Raw genomic sequence first — 18986 nt, forward strand, 5'->3', positions numbered from 1 at the left:
AGTATCAAACCCCCAGCTCTAACCACAATCCACTGTGAGGTGTGTGAAGGTGTGTGAATATGGACATGTGCCCCTCATGTCCATATTGCTCTTCCCATGTGCCTCTGATCTAACAGGCAGGACAGACCTCCTGGGTGTGATAACAGAGCTGCTTCCTCTCAGGTTTCACACCTGTTGCAAGGAAAGCAGTATTGTACCAATTTTTAAATGGTTTTTAAGGTTGCAAATGTCTAATCACAAGACGGATAACAGAGACCTTACCAAAATAAATGCTTTGGCTACCTTAAAAATCTCAGTCCTTGCAACTTTGAATGAGATCAAGTTTGTAGATGTGATGGCGCAGACCAACTTCTGATTGCTGTGATTCAAGAATCTGTACTTTTACCTTCTGAATAAGGCATGGATGTGATGGTATGCACAGTAATACTGATGGGGTATGGTTCTTGAATGATAAGAGTCTTTCTTTGTCCCATTCCTAAACTGTGGGTATTATTTGCCTTAACCTTGTTCAATATGTACATTATTTTATATTCTTACATGAAGTAAAAGTCTTATTCCATACCTTCACACAACAGGATAAGCGAGGTGTAAGTAGTACCACCTACGTAAAAATATGCTTTACTTTTAAAATTTACAATACAAAATTCATACCTAGTTCTAATTTGATCTAAAGAAGAAAGGGCATTCTTCAGATATTCCTCCAGCTCTTCTTCACTGCTGGCCATTTTCATTTTTTCCAAAATTGTATCCAGATTATCTTTCCGCACCTGAGGCCACATTAAAAAGCTAGTAAAAACAATTTAGTATATACTAAAATCTCCATAACTATTTAAGATTCAAGTAATTTGATTATGTACATATATTCTACACCAAGACCTTAGCAAAACTTATCACCTGTGAAGGTGCTCCCAGATAACGAACAGCTGTGACATTGCCACCCCAAGCTGGCTGTTTTTACTATGAGAACTTGGCATCCAACCAGACTCTATAGCTGCACAAGATCTCATAATAGCAACTTGCAGCCACTTTGTACAGAAAGCAGCAGTGATCTTTATCACTTTTGCCATATCAAGAATAAGACAGGACTGTCCATTCAGTGTGAATCAAGCAAAAATGCACCTGACAGAATGAAACTGCAAAGTAGAAATTCCAGTATAAAAGTCACATACTATATTTTTCATTTTATAGCAGCTATTTTGAATTCCAGAAGGTTCTTTGTATTAAGAAATCCTTTCTTTACATTATGCCACATCCTTTTTTTTATGTTTATACCTGTATTATGTTATCCTGTTCCAATCTGTATTCATCTACTTTCTTCTCAAGTACATCATCCTGTTGGGACAGTTGGAGTAGATGAACATCCCAGATATCCATGGCCTCCTGAACACAGCTGGACAAGCCTTGACAATGCTGCTCATGCCATCTAGGCATCACCTTAAAATCACTCTAAAGAAAAACATTCAAGTGAACAAGTTATTTTTTAAACTACTGGAAGGTGAAACGAATGAGTAAGACAATATGTAAGATGATAAAAGGCTGCCTAGTTATTACATGACTAGTATTCAAAATGGTGTCTTCTGTGTGGAGAGTAAAAAAAAAATCCAAGTAAACTGAGTAAGAATGTGGATTTTTATTCTACAAGCTAAGAGTATCAAAACTTTTGTTTATTCTGGCATCGTAAAGCACTGAATCACATTCTACAATTTGTCTCTTTATGAACAACTGCCCAGGTATTTTTATGCATAGAATCACAAGATATCAGACTGGAAGACATTTGGGAGATCATTTAAATCTACTCCTCTGCCTTTTGGCAGATTGGGCCATACCTCATTCATCTCTATCATATGTATTTCAGATATAAATGATAATAAAAATACAGTACATCACAAATCATGAACACAGTAATTATGAACACTTCCATGTGAAATTCTTCCACATCAAACTTTGTTTCTTGGCAGCGTTTAGTCACCCTATGGACCTCTTTCTAATGTGACATCAATAGCCTAGGATGCAGAAGGCATTGCAGGGAGCACAGGAAGAAGAGACTAATCCCAAGGAGTGATAAAAATAAATGCAAACAACATACATCCATGTGCTCCAGTTCTTCTTCAAACTTGTTTTTTAGTTTCTCAGTCATCTGAAGCATTTTGGAATGCACAACTTCAACATCTTCTGCTGGGCAAATGTTCTTATCCAACAGAGTAATCTAAATGAAAAGAATAGCAAATTATTGACATGCATGACTTTCAGAGAGCATGGCTAAACTTAGTGTTTCTTTTCTTGTGATGGACAGAGAAAGACTCAGCCTCCTAGACCCCACATTCTGTTAGTAAACACTACACTTCAATTAATACAGAGGGAGAAATTGAGGCAGAGAGGTGGAATTTCTTTGCCAACATAAGACAGATTTAGCACAAAGACTGAGTCCTTGCACATAAATGCAGGACAGCACCCCCTTCATTACTTTTACACATTTCAAGTACAAATACCAAATACTACTGTGAAACCAAATAGGTTACTCTTTGAACAGAATAAGGCAGAGGTTAAAAACTAATTTCACTTGTTAGCTCAATGTCTGGTGGATCCTCAAACACATTTTACTGTAATGACACACTGTACCACGGCTACTACACCCAAAGCTGGGACACTCACCTTGCAGGTCTGCACTTTTTCCTGACATTTTTCCTGGACCAGCTCATACTGGACACGCATTTTCTCCACACACTCTGCATTATGGCTGTCTGAATGATATGGAACAGACCACAGTCAAAATTCTGTATTTCACAGTGCAGTGTGAAAAGGAAACATGACAGAGGCCCTGTGCTGAATCTCAGCAGAGGGAACAGATGCCAGCAGTGTCTGCACACCTGAGTGACACTAACAACCAATCAAATAAGATGTTTTAATACACATTATTGTATCTCGTGGCAGGAAGGAATGATGAATCTGACTCCATGTTCTCAGAAGGCTAATTTATTATTTTATGATACTATATTATATTAAAGAATGCTATACTAAACTATACTAAAGAATATAGAAAGAATACTTACTGAATGCTAAAAAGATAACAATGAAAACTTGGGACTCTTTCCAGAGCCCCAACACAGCTTGGCCCTGACTGGGCAAAGAGTCAAAACAACTCACAGCAGAATGCAAGGAAACAATCACCTGTGGGTAAACAATCTCCAAACACATTCCACATGTGAACAAAACAGAGCAGAAGCAAATGAGATAACAATTATTTTTCTTTTTCTCTGAGTCTTCTCAGCTTTCCAGGAGAAAAATCCTGGGCGAAGGGAATTTTTAGAAAATGTGAATGTGACACACAGCTGTTTATAGGCACAGTACAGGACATAGAGAAAGGAACTACCTCCAGTACTTCTTCCCCTCTCCTTTTCCAAGAGTTAAAAAGTATTTTTGTATGATTGAGAACTGATCCATGTCAAAATTAACCTTTTATTTCCCCAGATTAATTCTAACCAAGCCAGTTCCTGCTAAATGTCACCCTGTACAAGTGTTTGTACCAGCCAAAGGAAAGTGATGTCACAGGCAGCTTCTTTTTCTTCTTATTGCCAGGTCAAAGCAACTGAGAAGGTATGTGGGAAGATGTGGAACAAAGAATAGAGCAAACATGCACTTTCAAAGCAACTCCTTTCCCAGGAAAAAAGAAAGTATTGCTTGAATTCCAGACTGTTTTTATCATTTCCCAACTTACCTATATTTTTGTTTAAGTTCTCCAGAGTTCTGTACCATTCATTTACATCAGATTTTGTATGTGTTGGAGGCAATAAGGTGCTATCAAAGCAGGAAACAAGAGTCAAGGATCTTAAAATACAAACTAGTCATTTGTATATAAGACTATTATAAAATACAAAATGATGAATCAGAGTATCCATACTACTGTGCTTTATTTTATTTACACCCATCTTGGAAATGAAAATCAACCAAAGAGATTGTTGTTGTTTGAGGCCAACTGTTTACTACCCAACAAGGAACTGTAATCTACCTTGTTCCTACATGCACTGTAAAAATACTCCCTATAAATATTGTAATGCACTGCACCCTAAAATGCTTTTGTGTTCAGGATGGATATTCAAACATAGCAGTGTTAGATTTCTATCCAGACTCCTCTCTTAATTTATTACACTAATTAAATCTCATGGAGAAAAAACCCACCAACTTCTAGCTCTCCACCCATATTTGTCTGCCCATCTCTACCGCATCTCAAATGTCAGTTAAGATTTACTTTTGCATTCCTGCATTTTAGCCCTCGATTACAACCTATTTATTGTAGCTGGTGCAGTGAAAATCAAGAAAGCATTTTTCCCACTAAAAATGGCTGTAGAAAAATAGGTTTAGACCCTGTCTTACTGCTGAATTTAACAATCACACACTGACAGAAAGCAAAGTGCATTTTGCAGCCAAGACCCTCATTAACTCCAGAAAGAACTGTTTTCCTTTATGCTATATCCTCTTTTGCCATACCCAATGTGCTGCAAAACCCTCAGTCTCTGTTCACTAAGTACAATCTGCTCCTTTATCATGTTTTCCATTTCCATTTTCACTGCTGGGGGATTCTGTATTTCTTCACTTGCCATAAATTCTCTGCAGGATGGAATAAAGATATGTATAATGGAAGCATGATATCATATATGATATGTATAAAGAAAAAATAACTTTTTAAAACTTGTTGTTTTATAGAAACCACAAGTGAACACGAGTCATTTTGTGTTATTCATTGTCTAAAATAAGACTGCAAAATTTCTGACCTGAAACTCTGAATTACACAGTTCTTTTGGATGAGCTTCCAGTCCTTGACTCTCTCTTGCCATTTCAGTTGATGCATTTTTTCTTTCTCAAGCTCTGATTTCATTAGATTAAAGAGCAGCTTGGCAGTTGCCCTCTCATTATCCAGCAGCGCTCTGTTTATAGTCTGTGTATTAAAAAATAAAACCAGGAGTAGAAGCAGCATACCACATGCAAAACCAAAAAAAAAATTGTTTTCTACACAAAATGAGGGGAAAAAAGAATACAAATGGTAACAAATACCACGCAAAGTAGAAATCTCTCTATATTTCAGTGATTGATAGGCAGAAATAATTGATTTCAGCTGGGAAAAAAAGACATTCTAGGAATATTCAGACTGCTATCTTGCCCCAGGTAAAACATTTACCATGGCCTTATCATTAATGAGCCTGTGAACATCAGCTTCCAAGAAGAAGGAAATTTCCTCCAGTTTCACAGTATACTTGGTCAGTACATCTGCTATCTGTGCAATAAAAGAATAAAGAAAAAACAACAATTCAAAGTTAACTCAAATATCAGTTTCCCAAGTTAAAAAACTACATGAACAATTTTTCCATTAAAATGAAATCCATTAGATTCATTATTCATTAATTAAATCTATTAAAGTGAATTAAAATTAAGTGAATGACACAAATTGAGAAGTAAATTTTAAAATCTTAATCTTAGCTATCTTGAAGACTGATTTTTTCAGTAATTCATAAAAATAATAACTAAAACATTCCACTTTGCTACTACTCAGCTGATTTCTCTTTAATATCTGTGATAACTGAGTGCTTTGCAGATAGGCTGCAACATGAATTTAAAAATCAAACCAAATTCCTTTCAAATATCTGAAGGGAATCCACGGGAATCCACCAGGGCCTGTTTTAAGTGAACACAAAATGAAAGCAAATGTTTCATCTCTGACATTTGCTGTCACTAATCCAACAGAAAGGTTACTGGTGATACTCTTGGACCTTTTCATTATACCTGAATTACAAAGAGAGGAGAAACTGGCACTGGTAGAACAAACAGCTTTCCTTTGCCTACAAGGACAGTGCAGTAAGCTCTTCCACAGTCTATCCATTTTTGTAACCAAACATTTCCTATGATGTGCAATGACTTTTACAGATTAGGCTGAAAGCTACAAAACTGCAACATGTTTGCTACCAACACCCAGCCAACCCAAACTAAAATTCAGCTAGGTTATGTATATGCTCCTTCTTAACTGCAGAATAGGTATGGCCCACCAAAAATAACAGACCAAATCAAAGTTTCACCCACACAACCCTCCAGGGAAATAAAAGCAGCTCACATATTACTTGCACCTTTAGTATAGGTAATTGTGAAAGAAAAGAACACCTTCAAACTAGGAAAAGAGGAGCTTCTCCTGATTATGTGGGTGTAAAATGAGTGAATAGTTTATTGGTGAAAAGAAAGCAATCACCACACAACAGAAACTACTGGCAGACCTGTGACTCCTGTGGAAACCAGCTACTCTTTGCTCTGCACCCAGCATTAAATCAGCAAATAACAATCTTATACTTAAGTAACAGTTATCAAGACTGCAGCTCACTTTCATGGCTCGACTCCTTTCAATCTCCTTTAGGGATTCATCCACTGCCCTAATCCACTTCCTTCTGTTTGAGGATTCCTCATGGATCATATTCCAGAGCTCTTCCAAACCCTGCAATACAAATTGACTGTCAACTTAACTGAAAAGTAAATATATATAAAAGAAATTTTTTAAAATAAAACCCCAATAATTTAGGATTCCAGTGAGCCATAAGAAGATGTTACACAGAGCAGATACAAAGAACTGAAGTTGAGCCAATGCTCTGAGCTGCCTTACTTCAAATGAGAAACCTTCCAAATCCATGTCAGATGCAATCTTTTCAAACAGAAGTTTACTCTTTTCATCTGATTTCATCACTTTGAGCTGAAGGAATTCTTGAAGATTCAAAACAGAGGCTTCCATCTCCTATAATGGTAGGTCAGTGTGATCATTTGAATATTGGGCCCAACCTTAGAAGAGCACTCATGACTGGATTAGAAACTCCTGCCTTACCCTGCCAATGCAGTCCAGCTCCTGCTGCATTTCGGTCAGTGCCCCATCGTGACGCTTCTGCCGCCGTTCTGACAGATACCTCCATGCACTGTTGCCTGCTTCCTCAGCAACTGCCAGGGAAGAAATGAGGATTCTATAGCCTGCAACTGCTGCTGCTGAACATGGGATGCATGAAAAATAAATCCCTAAATCTGCACTATGACTGCTGTAGTTTGGGCAGCTTTCACAGTGTGCATCATCTGTCCACGGGAAGTGCAATCTTAGCAAATGCAGGTTAAAAATACTAAGGTGTATTTTAAAATTTCCTTTATTAACTTTTGATTTTCAGAAGGATTTCCACTTCCATGGGAAGTGCAATCCTAGCAAATGGAGGTTAAGAATACTAGGGCATATTTTAAAATTTTCTTTATTAACTTTTGATTTCCATAAGGATAATAGCATGGAAATATCAACTAAGCTCAGGTATGATGTAAAAAAATTGCAACAATTAAGGAATGAGATCTGATTACATCAAAACTGGAATTTATCATCTAAACATAACCTGTGATTGACTGACAATTTTACAACTGGTTTTTTTTTTTTTCTGTTAGAAGACTCTTCATCTTTTTTTGTGATGAACTGTTAATGATGGGTGGTTTTCAGTGCACACCTGACCCTCAGGATTCAAGCTGGGTGTGAAAATGAGACAGGCAAACCCTGCAAGGCGAAGTGGTGTTTCTTTATTCTTAAAATAACTCAGCTGGGGAAGCAGCAGCATCATCCATCCAGTGACGGTCATCTGTGCTAATGGGACATGATGAACTGAATATGCACTGACAGCAGAATGGGCAGCTGAAATGAATGCCATAGACTCAAAAAAAAAAAAATTCTACATAATTCCATTGTGATTACATCATTGTGAGAACCTCCCTGCACTGAGGGATGTACTACCTGAACCCCCCTGTTTATAATTTAAGCAGTCTGGGGACTTGGGACATCACCACCACTGGACACCCAGAGGAAGTCCTGAACTTCCTCAAGACCACGGCTTCTGACAGCACTGTAACCACTGCAGCCCTGACCAACAGGGTGCCAGGCTGTACTCTGATTTTGTGGTTTTCAACCAGTTTTTCTGTATCATTGCATTTGCTGTGATCTTTCTATTAAATTGTAATTCCAGTTTGAAATCTCTTACAAGGTTATCTGTGTGGGGTTAATTTCTCCTGCTGGTTTATTTTCAAACCAGCACAACTTTGTACCTTGTTCAGCTAAACCTGTTACATGTACCACATCTCCTGTGAATGCAAATTAAAATAAAGCATTAAGGGAAACCAATTTTACCAACTACATCAGGCAGGCCTCTGACTTCCTCAGCTGAACTTGCATCTACCTTTCCCTGTGCCTCTGGAAAAGTTGTAGGTAGTCTGAAACAGAAAGAGAATAAAGCTTCAATTTGTATTACAAACGCACCAGAAGAGGGACTAACATAATAGCACAATACACTTTAATGGGAAAAATGTAACATTAAAGTGAACATAAGCATCATTCTAACTTTAAAGAATATAATTCAAAGAATCGAAGTTGCTTCTTCTGAGACAAACTCAAGTCTAGGTAGATCCCAATTTCAAATCTATTAGGATGGCATTGGAGCAATACATGCTAGATTTAGAACTTGTAAACTACAGAGACTTACAGAACAGCTCTAAAAGGTAAAAATCCTGTGAACTCTTAAGGAGACACTAGCAAGAAATGTGGAAATAGCATTTATCTGCCCAGTGCTTTTCCCAACAGCTTGGGCACTGTATTTCTCCTTGGGGTCAGTGAGAATTCCTGTATCATTATTCAGCAGCTGGCTTAGGGTTAAAAAGGATGGACGCATTAATTTCATGGTTGTTCATTACATTATCTTACTGCATCATCATGTAAGCCATTTACTTGGAAATACAGCCTAAAAAATATGTGTCAGACTGGGTGTCTATCTAGATTGCTATGAGCAAAGACTATTTGTTTTTAAAAGGAAAGCCATACAATATGCCTGCCATTGCAAATATTAGTCTGTTAGCCTGCACTTCAACGGGCAGCAAGCAGTTCATTATACTAAATTTACATTTGGCAAGGAGACAGTCTATTGCGCATTATTAGTGTTATGACCAAGAATTCAGGAGTTTCTAATTCCCAGTGAAGATCTGTCAATTTCATACCTTTAGTTATGAACATATAATTGGGGTTTTATGCTTCTGTTCCATACCTGTCTGGCTGTGGTGTTTTTGTGAAGTTAGTGATGGGTGTTTTTACAAAACATGTTTTCTGTTGATTACTTGGGGATGGCATGGCATCAGCAAACATTTCTGAATGCTTATTTACAGTGAGCTTTTTACTCTTCTTAGAGCTCCTTGTCTTTGCTTCATCCAAAAGGTGGGCTAAGTGTGCCTTCCAAGAACCACAATCTCAACAATCCGAATTCCTTCAAACCTACAGAATGAAAAACAGCAACAAAATAATTAATAAAAAATAGGGGAAAGACAGCAGAAGAGAAAGATAAAATAATGAACCCTACATGCCACACACACAATCATTTTCATCTAAGACTATTTTCAAAATGAGAAAAAAAAAAGGATAATCTTTTCCTCAGAGAGGGAAAGTGGAGTAACTGGATGGTGTTGACTTGCTTACAGTTACCAAAACAGTTAACAGCAGAGTGAGAAATGCCTGAATCTGGCTAACTATGCCACTAAATGTTTTACTGCTGTGTTATGATTCTGACTTAATATAACCTGATATCCAACAAAGAGATAGGAACACATGTAGATGCATTGGAGAGCATATGCTGGAGATAACACATTCATTTTTCACTAAAACAAACCAAAACCAGAAATGTTGAAATTGACCTGGGGTCATTTCAACAGCCAGGAAACTGACTAACACAACAAACTCCTTTGGCTTTTGCCAAATCCTTTGCTTTTTTTACCTTGGCCTTGAAGATCTGTTTGCAGCCCTCCTCTCTGTGAGCACGTCAGTCCCGTCCTGTTGAGAACTTGTGGCTCATTGCAGCTGACTGGCCGGGCCGGCTTCCAGAAGAAATGGCAACCACAAGCTGGGAGCCAAGAGGAGATGCAACACTTCACTTGGAAAGGGGCCGTCCTTGTTCCTTGAATCACAGAATGGTTTGGGCTGGAAGGGACCTTAAAGATCATCCTAGATCATCTTCCAACCTCTGCCATGGGCAGGGACAGCTTGCACTACCCCAGACCTTGTAGAGCCTGGCCTTGGGCACTTCCAGGGATGCAGGGGCAGCCACAGCTTCTCTGGGCACCCTGTGCCAGGGCCTCACCACCCACACAGGGAAGAATTCCTTCCCAATACCCTATCTAACCCTGCCCTATGGCAGTTTGAAGCCATTCCTTGTGTCCTGCCACTCCAGACCCTTTTCCAAAGTCCCTCTCCAGCTCTCTTGGATCCCCTCTAAGCACTGCAAGGGGCTCTAAGGTCTCCCTGGAGCCTCCTCTTCTGCAGACTAGACCCCCCCCCCCAGCTCTCCCAGTCTAGAGCAGAGGCGCTCCAGCCTTCAAAGCAGCTCCGGGATACTCCTAACAGTGAAACTCCACATTTACCACTCACCTTCCAGCCCCTGCGGCTGTCGCTCGGGGTCGATCCCCGTCGCCCACGGGGCCCTCAGGCGGAGCCGCGCGTGCCGTTGTCAGACCAACGGGGCGGGGGGGGGGAGCGGGGCCGGCACAGCCTCACCCACGGTGCCCCCCGGTGGCCGCTCCCGGCAGCACCCGGCTACCTCTCATCCCGGCCGCCTCTCCTCACTCATTCCGGCCGTCCCTCGCTTCATACCGGCCGCCTCTCGCTTCATCCCGGCCGTCCCTCCTCATCCCGGCTGCCTTCACCTTATCCCGGCCGCCTTTCTTCATCGGGGCCGACCCTCGCTTCATCCCGGCCGCCTCTCCTCGTCCCGGCTGCCTTCACCTTATGCCGCCCGTCTCTTGTCATGCCGGCCGCTTCTCGCTTAATCCCGCTGCCTTCACCTTAACCCGGCCGTCTCTCGTCAACCCGGCCGCTTCTCGCTTCATCCTGGCCATCCCTCCTCGTCCCGGCCGCCTCGCCTCGTCCCGGCCCGCAGCCCCGGGAGGGACCAGAGCTCCGGAACCGCAGCTCACAGCCCCGGTTTCTGTTCGTCCCTGCACAAGGCAGGCGAGACTTCCCACGTCCGCACTTTCCAGCTCAGCAGGGGAATGAGGCTCCCCCAGGGAAGCGGTCACAGCAACAAGCCCGTCTGAGTTCAAGAAATGTCTGCAAAATGCTCAGGCATGCGATGAGATTGTTGGGGTTTCAAGGGGGTCCAAGAGCTGGGCTAGATGATGCTGGTGGGTCCTTTCCAACACAGCCTCTTCAATGATTCCATGATAAATACCCATAGGTGCAACTTGATGCCATTCCCTCTTGTCTTTTACTTGTTTGCGAGAAGAGTCCAATCGCCGCCTGATCACACTCTCCTATCAGGCAGTTCTGCAGAGCCAGCAGCTCACCCCTGAGCCTCCTTTTCCCCAGGCTGAGTCCCCTCAGCTGCGCCTTGTTCTCCATCCCCTTCACCAGGTCTGTTCCCTTTTCTGGACACACCCTAGTCCCTCAATGTCCTTTTGCCATGAGGGTCCCACAAATGACCTGAGGATTTGAGGTTTGGCCTCAGCAGTGCCCAGAACAGGGGGACAGTCAGTGTCCTGGTCCTGTTGGCCACATATGGCTGGTAGAGGCCAGGCTGCCCTTGACCTTCTTGAACACCTGGGCATGTGCTGGCTCATGTTTCGCTGCAGTGGTGATTTCTCTCTCTGTTCCAAGGTAGCCATTCAGTAATTCCTTTTTTTTTTTTACCAGCCAAGGCATAGCAGAAGATAAACACAAAGCAAGGGGGAAGCAGGGCTTTTCCAGGAGGCAGAAGAGTCTGAAGTGGAGGATAAAGCTTCAAGGAGTCTGTCACAAAGAATGATTTCATTGCAATACCACAGTCCAAGATGTAAGAAAGAAGAGAAACCAGGGAGCCTGATCACCATTCCCAGTCTCTGGCTCTCTGCTGACATTTCTGAGGCAGGACTCAGCAGCAGAGAGCGTCTGCACCCTCTGCTGCCTCCTCTGCCCTGTGTGAGCAGTGCACAGCAGCTCTGGCAGGGAACCTGCACTGCAGAGGGCTTGTGCTCTTTGGCTTTTCACCTTTATCAAATGATGCTCTGGCTGCTTAAACTGCAACCCCAGGACACTCCTGTGCCGAGGGAGGAGCAGCTGCCGCATCTCTTATTGTTCCCAGCAGCTGAGGAATTGCCACGGAATAACTTCCAGCCCAGACCTTTCAGCTGGGGCTCGCTGTTCCCTCTCCCGTGCTGGGATCCCTCACCTGCCCTTCTGGCAGCCGGTGCCCCCTCAGGTGTGAACTTCCGGCGGCCATCCATCCCTCGGGGACACTTCCAGCGGCCATCCATCCATCCCTCGGGCTGCCGGGGAGTCCATTCCCTTGAGGAGCAGCAGGGCTGGAGGCGCTCCGAGCGCTCTGCGTTCCAAGGGGGACCCCGGGCGGTGGCTGCCGGCACACACCGGGTGCTGCCCGCTCCTGGCATCGATCTCCTGTCCTGGCACGGAAGGACGGGAAAATCACTGATCTTCCACTTACCATGGAAAGCACCACTCCTTTGGAGAAGTAAAAGTACTTCGCGCAAAAGGATTATTTTAATAACTTTATTAAAATAAAATTTAATAATTATTTTAATAGTTATTACCTTGTAGCACTCTTAGTTGGAATTTTTAAAACAATTCCATCTTACATCCGCATAAAAAGAGCAGGTATTAGAGGGTGTGTTCAAATCTCCCAAAATATCTGTGAAATAATTAGGAACAGAACCTAATTTTGGCTACAGGTGACTCACTCTTCCTGTATGTTGGTTGCCACCTGTTGATAGCTGCCCTGAGACCTGGGAAACAGAAGCTAAGCCATGTCCACAAAACAGCTATTTTACACTAATTAATTTTGGTTATCACATCAGATGAGGGCTTTAGTCTTCTCCAGAATTTCAGACTGGTCTCAATGCATTGATTTTGGTTTACAGAGACAGCAGCAGGTAGTATTTACTAACATGCAAACACCTCCTCCTGTAGCCAGCAACTAATCTCAGGCTGGGAACTTCTGAGCAGCAGTCTGTGATACTGAGCCACCTATTGTGAAATGCTTGCATGGCAGTGGCAGTTCCATTTGCAATATTTTCCTGAGTACCCAATAGATCTATTATTCCTTTCTCCTGATAAGAGATCCATAGCCATGGAATGAGGATCCTCCTTCTGCTAAAGGGTTCATCACATTGATGTGACAACTCCACGGAATGTTTTCCTTGGCACAGCTCCCACACAGCCAATACTGATTAGGACTTTGATCCTTTGATTAGTCAATACTGTTTGCTGACGTCAGCAAACACTGGTGGCAGTCCATGGTGCTGTTCAGCCCAGCTGTCAGTACTGCCATGGCCTGTTTGCATGGTGCAGGATGGACACCACTGCATGTTTTGCAGTTCACAGCCTGAAAAATTCCATTTGGATGTAGAATTCTCTTCACCAAGATGGCAGTGGATGGTTGGTGCTCGCGAGATGAGCCCAAGCCTGAGAGGTTTATGTGTGTCACCCCACAATTCCCCCAATTTCATCATTCCCACTACACAAACTCTTGGTGCCCAGGATGCTGAGTACAAATCAAAGAATTTGTTACCTTTGAACATTCATTAGCATGTAATATGTATGAGTTAACAAATTAGAATCCCAGCTAGAAAGTCTCTGATAGATTGTCCCTAAGAACAGTAGCCAGGGCATATTTGGAGTGACCTAATGGTGGCCTTCCAGTTTCTGAAGGAAGCATATGGGAAAGATGGAGAATGACTATTTCCAAGGGTCTGGGGTGTCAAGACAAAGGGGAATGTCTTCCCACTGCCAGAGGGCAGGATTAGATGGGAAGAAATTCTTCCACTTGAGGGTGGTGAGGGCCTGGCACAGGTTTCCTGGAGATGGGTCAGCTGGAGATAGCTGCCCCATCCCTGGAAGTGTTCAAGGCCAGATTGGACAGGGCTTGGAGCAAACTGGTCTAGAGGAATGTGTTGCTGCCTATGGCAGGGAGGTAGGAATCAGATGATTTACAAGGTACCCTTCCAACCCAATCCATTCTCTGAATGCAGATGAGTACTACAATAATAGTAATAATTTCAAAACATTTTGGTGATTGTCATCAAGAAACAATATTCAAGAGGAAAACATTCTCAGCACAATGATGGTTTGTGCAATTATAATTTCTTCTACAAGGTCATGAAATTAAAATTTATGTTAATTACAGCCCATGGCAATGATTATGCTAACAAACTGTTCCACTAATTATATTTAGGTATTTAGATTGCATTAGCCAAAAGTTTTACGCTAAGATTTGAATATTGCCTATATCTCATAAATAATAAAGACTATTAATGGAGATAATACATGCCTCAACCCACAATTACAGCAACATGTTTTAATTCAGTTGCTTAACACACAAGTTTAAAAATTGAATTAGGAAACATAGATACTAATCAGTTCTATGAGATTCATACTTGCTTATCTTTGAACTTTTTTTTTTTTGCTTTAAATAAGATGGAAATTCAAGAAACAAAGTGAAAGATCTTCCCTTTTCATAATGGAAGTTTTGTTTCAACAGGTATTACAGCTCTTTGAACCTCCCTCTGACAATACAAACCAGTATTGTACATATTGGGTTTTTACCTTCTGCCCATGAAGAGCATCCAGCCTGACCTTCAGTGCTGATCTCCCCAAGTCACTTACAGACTCTTGAGCCAGCCCTAGGGGTGGCCCAGGCCCTCCACCACACACCCACTCTGGGTGGCTTGGGCCTTGAAAGGAGCATCTTCTTTGGCCAGCTGAATATTACAGCTTCATTATATATTAATTGAGAAAGACAAATGGAAACTCTTGCACACAGCAGTTACTGCCACAAAAATTCTCATCCTGTAGTCTGGTGTGGTTCTCTTCCTCAGAACAGCTCAACATCAGTGATGAATATTGGATAATATTCAAAGGAATGATGAAGGATAATAGTGTCATTGGCAAGCCTGAGAAATGGGCTGACAGGAACATCACAAGTCCAGGAAGGGGAAGCCTCTCCTGTTTCTGGAGAGGAACTCTACCAGGCAGGTAGCAGAGCATACTGGGGCCACCTAGCTGGGCTGGAAAGCTTTTGTCAGGAAAGGCTTTGGAGGTCCTGGAGAGCACCAAGGTCAAGCCAAAATATGCACTCTTCTGAGATCCTGAGGTGCACTGAGTTCAGCCAGCAGGCTGGCGGAGGGGATCCTTCTCCTCTTCTCAGCACTGGTGAGCACCCCTAATGCTGGCTCCAGTTTGGGGCTCCCAGCTCAGAAGAAGTGAAGGGCTGTGAAGATGATGATGGAGGCACTGGAGCAACTCCTCCAGGGAGGAAGATGGAACTATTGAGCCTGGAGAACAGAAGGCTTAGGGACATCTTATCCATGTCTATAAATACCTGAAGGAGGGATCAAAGCAGATAGAACCAGGGTCTTTTCAGTGGGCCCAGTGACGCCACCAGATGGTGGTCACAAACTGAAATACAGGAGGTTCTCCCTGATCTCCAGGAAACACTTTGTTATTGTGAGGGTGAACACTGGCACAGGTTGCCCAGGGTGGTTGTGAAGTCTTCCTTAAAGCTATTGAAAAGCTGCTGAGACACAGTCTTCTTTTTCAAACTTGTTCACAAACTAAAAGAAAAGAAGAAAATGCAAAAAAGTAATTTTTGTTGACATTTAAGAAAATAGTTAAACTGTGGTAATTTTAAAAACAAATGTTTTCTTTCCATTGATACTTGTTTCAGAACTATATTGGTTTGGTACATTATTAGCAAATTAAATACCTTTATTAGTCATTCCAGATAAAAAGTTACAACTTCAATTACATATTATATTTTGCTTATGAAGTTTACCAATATGACAAAGTAGATAATGTACACTTCTTTTCTTAAAAATTCAGTAACTGAAATTTTAATGAGTAAGAAAGCTTACAAAGTTCTATTCTAATACTTTCTATTAATGCCTTTTACTGAGAAAATTTAATTAAAATCAGCCAACTCATAGAGAGAAAGAATAAATTGAAATACATCTGTTTTGTGCAATTAGCAAAGTCCTTTCCAAAAAATAAAAAAAAAAAAAAATCAAAACCCAAGCACCCAAAAACCACCAGCACAAAAGCTCTTTGTAGTGACAATTAAGTTGACAAATGATTGTGAGCAGCATTTTACCTGGGCCAAATCAAGTGTCTTGTAAACCATCAGGATTACCTAATTCCTTACAGAAGTATCTATACTATGATAACATTTTATGAAGTATTTAATGAACATTTACAAAGCTGGGAAAGAAGGACAAAGAGTTAAAAGACTGCTCTCAAAAGTAAATAGTTTACATCTCCTGTCATTTTATATCTATTTCCTGGCCTGGGTAATTTTTTCTTTCAAAGCTGCATGATGCACAGTATACAGCAAAACATTATTTGGAGCATTAACAAAATGCCACATTTATAAGTAGCATGTGTCTTACAGCCAAGACTGACATTTAGTAGAGTGACAAACTGCTCTCCATGTCCAGAACTGTCAGTCACAATGATGAATAAAGGCCGCTGGTGTAGAGGTTACAGATTTACCTGGATGAAGGGGTAAGCACAGGGCACATACTGGGACTCTGTAGAATTGTAGTTGTAGAGAACCCCTAAGCCTGCTGTTCTCCAGAAGAGAAAAACACTCCCAGCCAGCTTGGCATCATCTGTAAACTTAGTGAGGGTGCACTCTATCCCCTTGTTCAGATCACTGATGAAGATATCAAACAGGACCAGCTGCATGAACTCCATTTCCCACCACTCTGTGGGCCTGGCCATCACCCAGTTTATCACCCAGCAAACAGGGCACCCATCCAAACCATCAGCACACGGCTCCTTCAGGAGAATGATGTGGGACTCAGTGCAAAAAGGAGCAGGGAGATGCCTAGGAAGAGTCTCAGGTGAATTCAGGAGAGTATAGTGCAGTACTGTTCAGTTTTCAAATTAATCTTGCTTAAAGAACTCTACAAAACCATAACAAAGCAAACAGAACAAAACAAGAACACAAAAAAATCCCAACCAAAAAAGCACCAAAGAAATAGACAAAAAAAATTTTAAAATTTCTAACAGCAGTGCTACAAGGCAATAACTATTAAAATAATTATTAAATAAAATTTTATTTTAATAGAATTATTAAAATAATTCTTTTGCGCGAAGTACTTTTACTTCTCCAAAGGAGCGGTGCTTTCCATGGTAAGTGGAAGATCAGTGATTTTCCCGTCCTTCCGTGCCAGGACAGGAGATCGATGCCAGGAGCGGGCAGCACTCGGTGTGTGCCGGCAGCCACCGCCCGGGGTCCCCCTTGGAACGCAGAGCGCTCGGAGCGCCTCCAGCCCTGCTGCTCCTCAAGGGAATGGACTCCCCGGCAGCCCGAGGGATGGAGGGATGGATGGATGGCCGCTGGAAGTGTCCCCGAGGGATGGATGGCCGCTGGAAGTTCACACCTGAGGGGGCACCGGCTGCCAGAAGGGCAGGTGAGGGATCCCAGCACGGGAGAGGGAACAGCGAGCCCCAGCTGAAAGGTCTGTGCTGGAAGTTATTCCGTGGCAATTCCTCAGCTGCTGGGAACAATAAGAGATGTGGCAGCTGCTCCTCCCTCGGCACAGGAGTGTCCTGGGGTTGCAGTTTAAGCAGCCAGAGCATCATTTGATAAAGGTGAAAAGCCAAAGAGCACAAGCCCCCTGCAGTGCAGGTTCCCTGCCAGAGCTGCTGTGCACTGCTCACACAGGGCAGAGGAGGCAGCAGAGGGTGCAGACGCTCTCTGCTGCTGAGTCCTGCCTCAGAAGTGTCAGCAGAGAGCCAGAGACTGGGAATGGTGATCAGGCTCCCTGGTTTCTCTTCTTTCTTGCATCCTGGACTGTGGTATTGCAATGAAATCATTCCTTGTGACAGACTCCTTGAAGCTTTATCCTCCACTTCAGACTCTTCTGCCTCCTGGAAAAGCCCTGCTTCCCCCTTGCTTTGTGTCTATCTTCTGCTATGCCTTGGCTGGTAAAAAAAAAAATAAATACTGAACTACTGCTTTGGAACAGAGAGAGAAAACACTACAGCCAACGTCTTTTCAGAATCTAAAAGGAAATTTTGTCATCTAATGAATAGGCTTACAAAACCCAAAAAAGCTTTCTAAAGGGAATGATTCAGGAGGAATATTTACTAAGTACAAGATGTTTTTCTAAAGAGACTCAATATATTTACCTTCATTTACCCATTTGCTAGAGAAGGAATTATGACATACTTTTGGTAATCAATATACCCTTTTAAATACTTACAAGTGAGATTTAGTATATCATGTTAATGGTAGTAGACACAGATGGAGAAAGAGAGCCTTTTCCTCAAAATATCATACATTAAGCTACAAAATATATATATCTGTAAACTAAAAATCATGGCAAGTCTCTTTAATTCTTGAATAGATACATGACCAACTTAAAAGGTAACAATACCTCCTCCTTTGTAAACTAATTTCCCTGGCTTTAAAGGTAGGAATTGAGATACCTTCTCACTGAACCCTTGCATCTTGAGTTATGTGATAGATTCTCTTGAGGTCATGTTACGTATTTGGAATGAATACCTTCATTAAATTCCCATGTTTTCTCTTTCTAGAGATTGATTTGGGACTGATTTGTTTCTTCCAAGAGTGATATTTGGCATTCAGAACTGCCAGCCCATTGTAGGTTAGGGATAGTATAGAATGTAACTGTGGAGATAACCACCAAAGAGGAGAAGGAAAGCCCTTCAGACCTCCTTTCAATGTTTGTGATACCCCTTTTAGTAGTAGATTCACTGGTAATTATCCATTCCCCATGGACATGCTGATGGGAGAAACCAAATTTTCTGATTGAAAAAGATAGCTAATAAGCTAATATTTTTTCCTTTGGTGAAAGGAATTACAGCATTTTGTTCCCAAGTACATCTCTTTTATCTGAATATTTCCCTAAAGTCCATTGACTAAAAGTAGTCATAAAGATATATTTGCAAG

General features: G+C 41.8%; 1 protein-coding gene across 6 annotated transcripts in view; it reads right to left on the bottom strand.

Moving 5' to 3' along the window:
• The window catches only part of CCDC180 (coiled-coil domain containing 180), a 29964-nt gene extending 19138 nt beyond the window's left edge, over positions 1–10826 (bottom strand). For 2 of the 6 annotated variants that reach the window (XM_064720079.1, XM_064720076.1), the window contains exons 1-15: positions 10451–10539; positions 9801–9980; positions 9081–9304; positions 8174–8256; positions 6854–6963; positions 6638–6766; positions 6362–6472; positions 5174–5269; positions 4770–4933; positions 4486–4605; positions 3716–3795; positions 2653–2741; positions 2087–2206; positions 1273–1446; positions 652–767 (exon numbers count right to left, since the gene is read on the bottom strand). In XM_064720079.1, coding sequence (XP_064576149.1) covers positions 652–767; positions 1273–1446; positions 2087–2206; positions 2653–2741; positions 3716–3795; positions 4486–4605; positions 4770–4933; positions 5174–5269; positions 6362–6472; positions 6638–6766; positions 6854–6963; positions 8174–8256; positions 9081–9178 — 1490 coding nt within the window. In that variant the 5' untranslated portion in view covers positions 9179–9304; positions 9801–9980; positions 10451–10539. Of the gene's footprint in view, positions 1–651; positions 768–1272; positions 1447–2086; positions 2207–2652; positions 2742–3715; positions 3796–4485; positions 4606–4769; positions 4934–5173; positions 5270–6361; positions 6473–6637; positions 6767–6853; positions 6964–8173; positions 8257–9080; positions 9305–9800; positions 9981–10450; positions 10540–10804 lie in introns of those variants that run through there. The other 4 variants (XM_064720077.1, XM_064720078.1, XM_064720081.1 and 1 more) reach the window with 4 other exon arrangements.
• Positions 10827–18986: the final 8160 nt, after the last annotated feature.

This window comes from Zonotrichia leucophrys, chromosome 8 (genome assembly GCF_028769735.1).
Source record: "Zonotrichia leucophrys gambelii isolate GWCS_2022_RI chromosome 8, RI_Zleu_2.0, whole genome shotgun sequence".
Lineage (NCBI taxonomy): Eukaryota > Metazoa > Chordata > Aves > Passeriformes > Passerellidae > Zonotrichia > Zonotrichia leucophrys.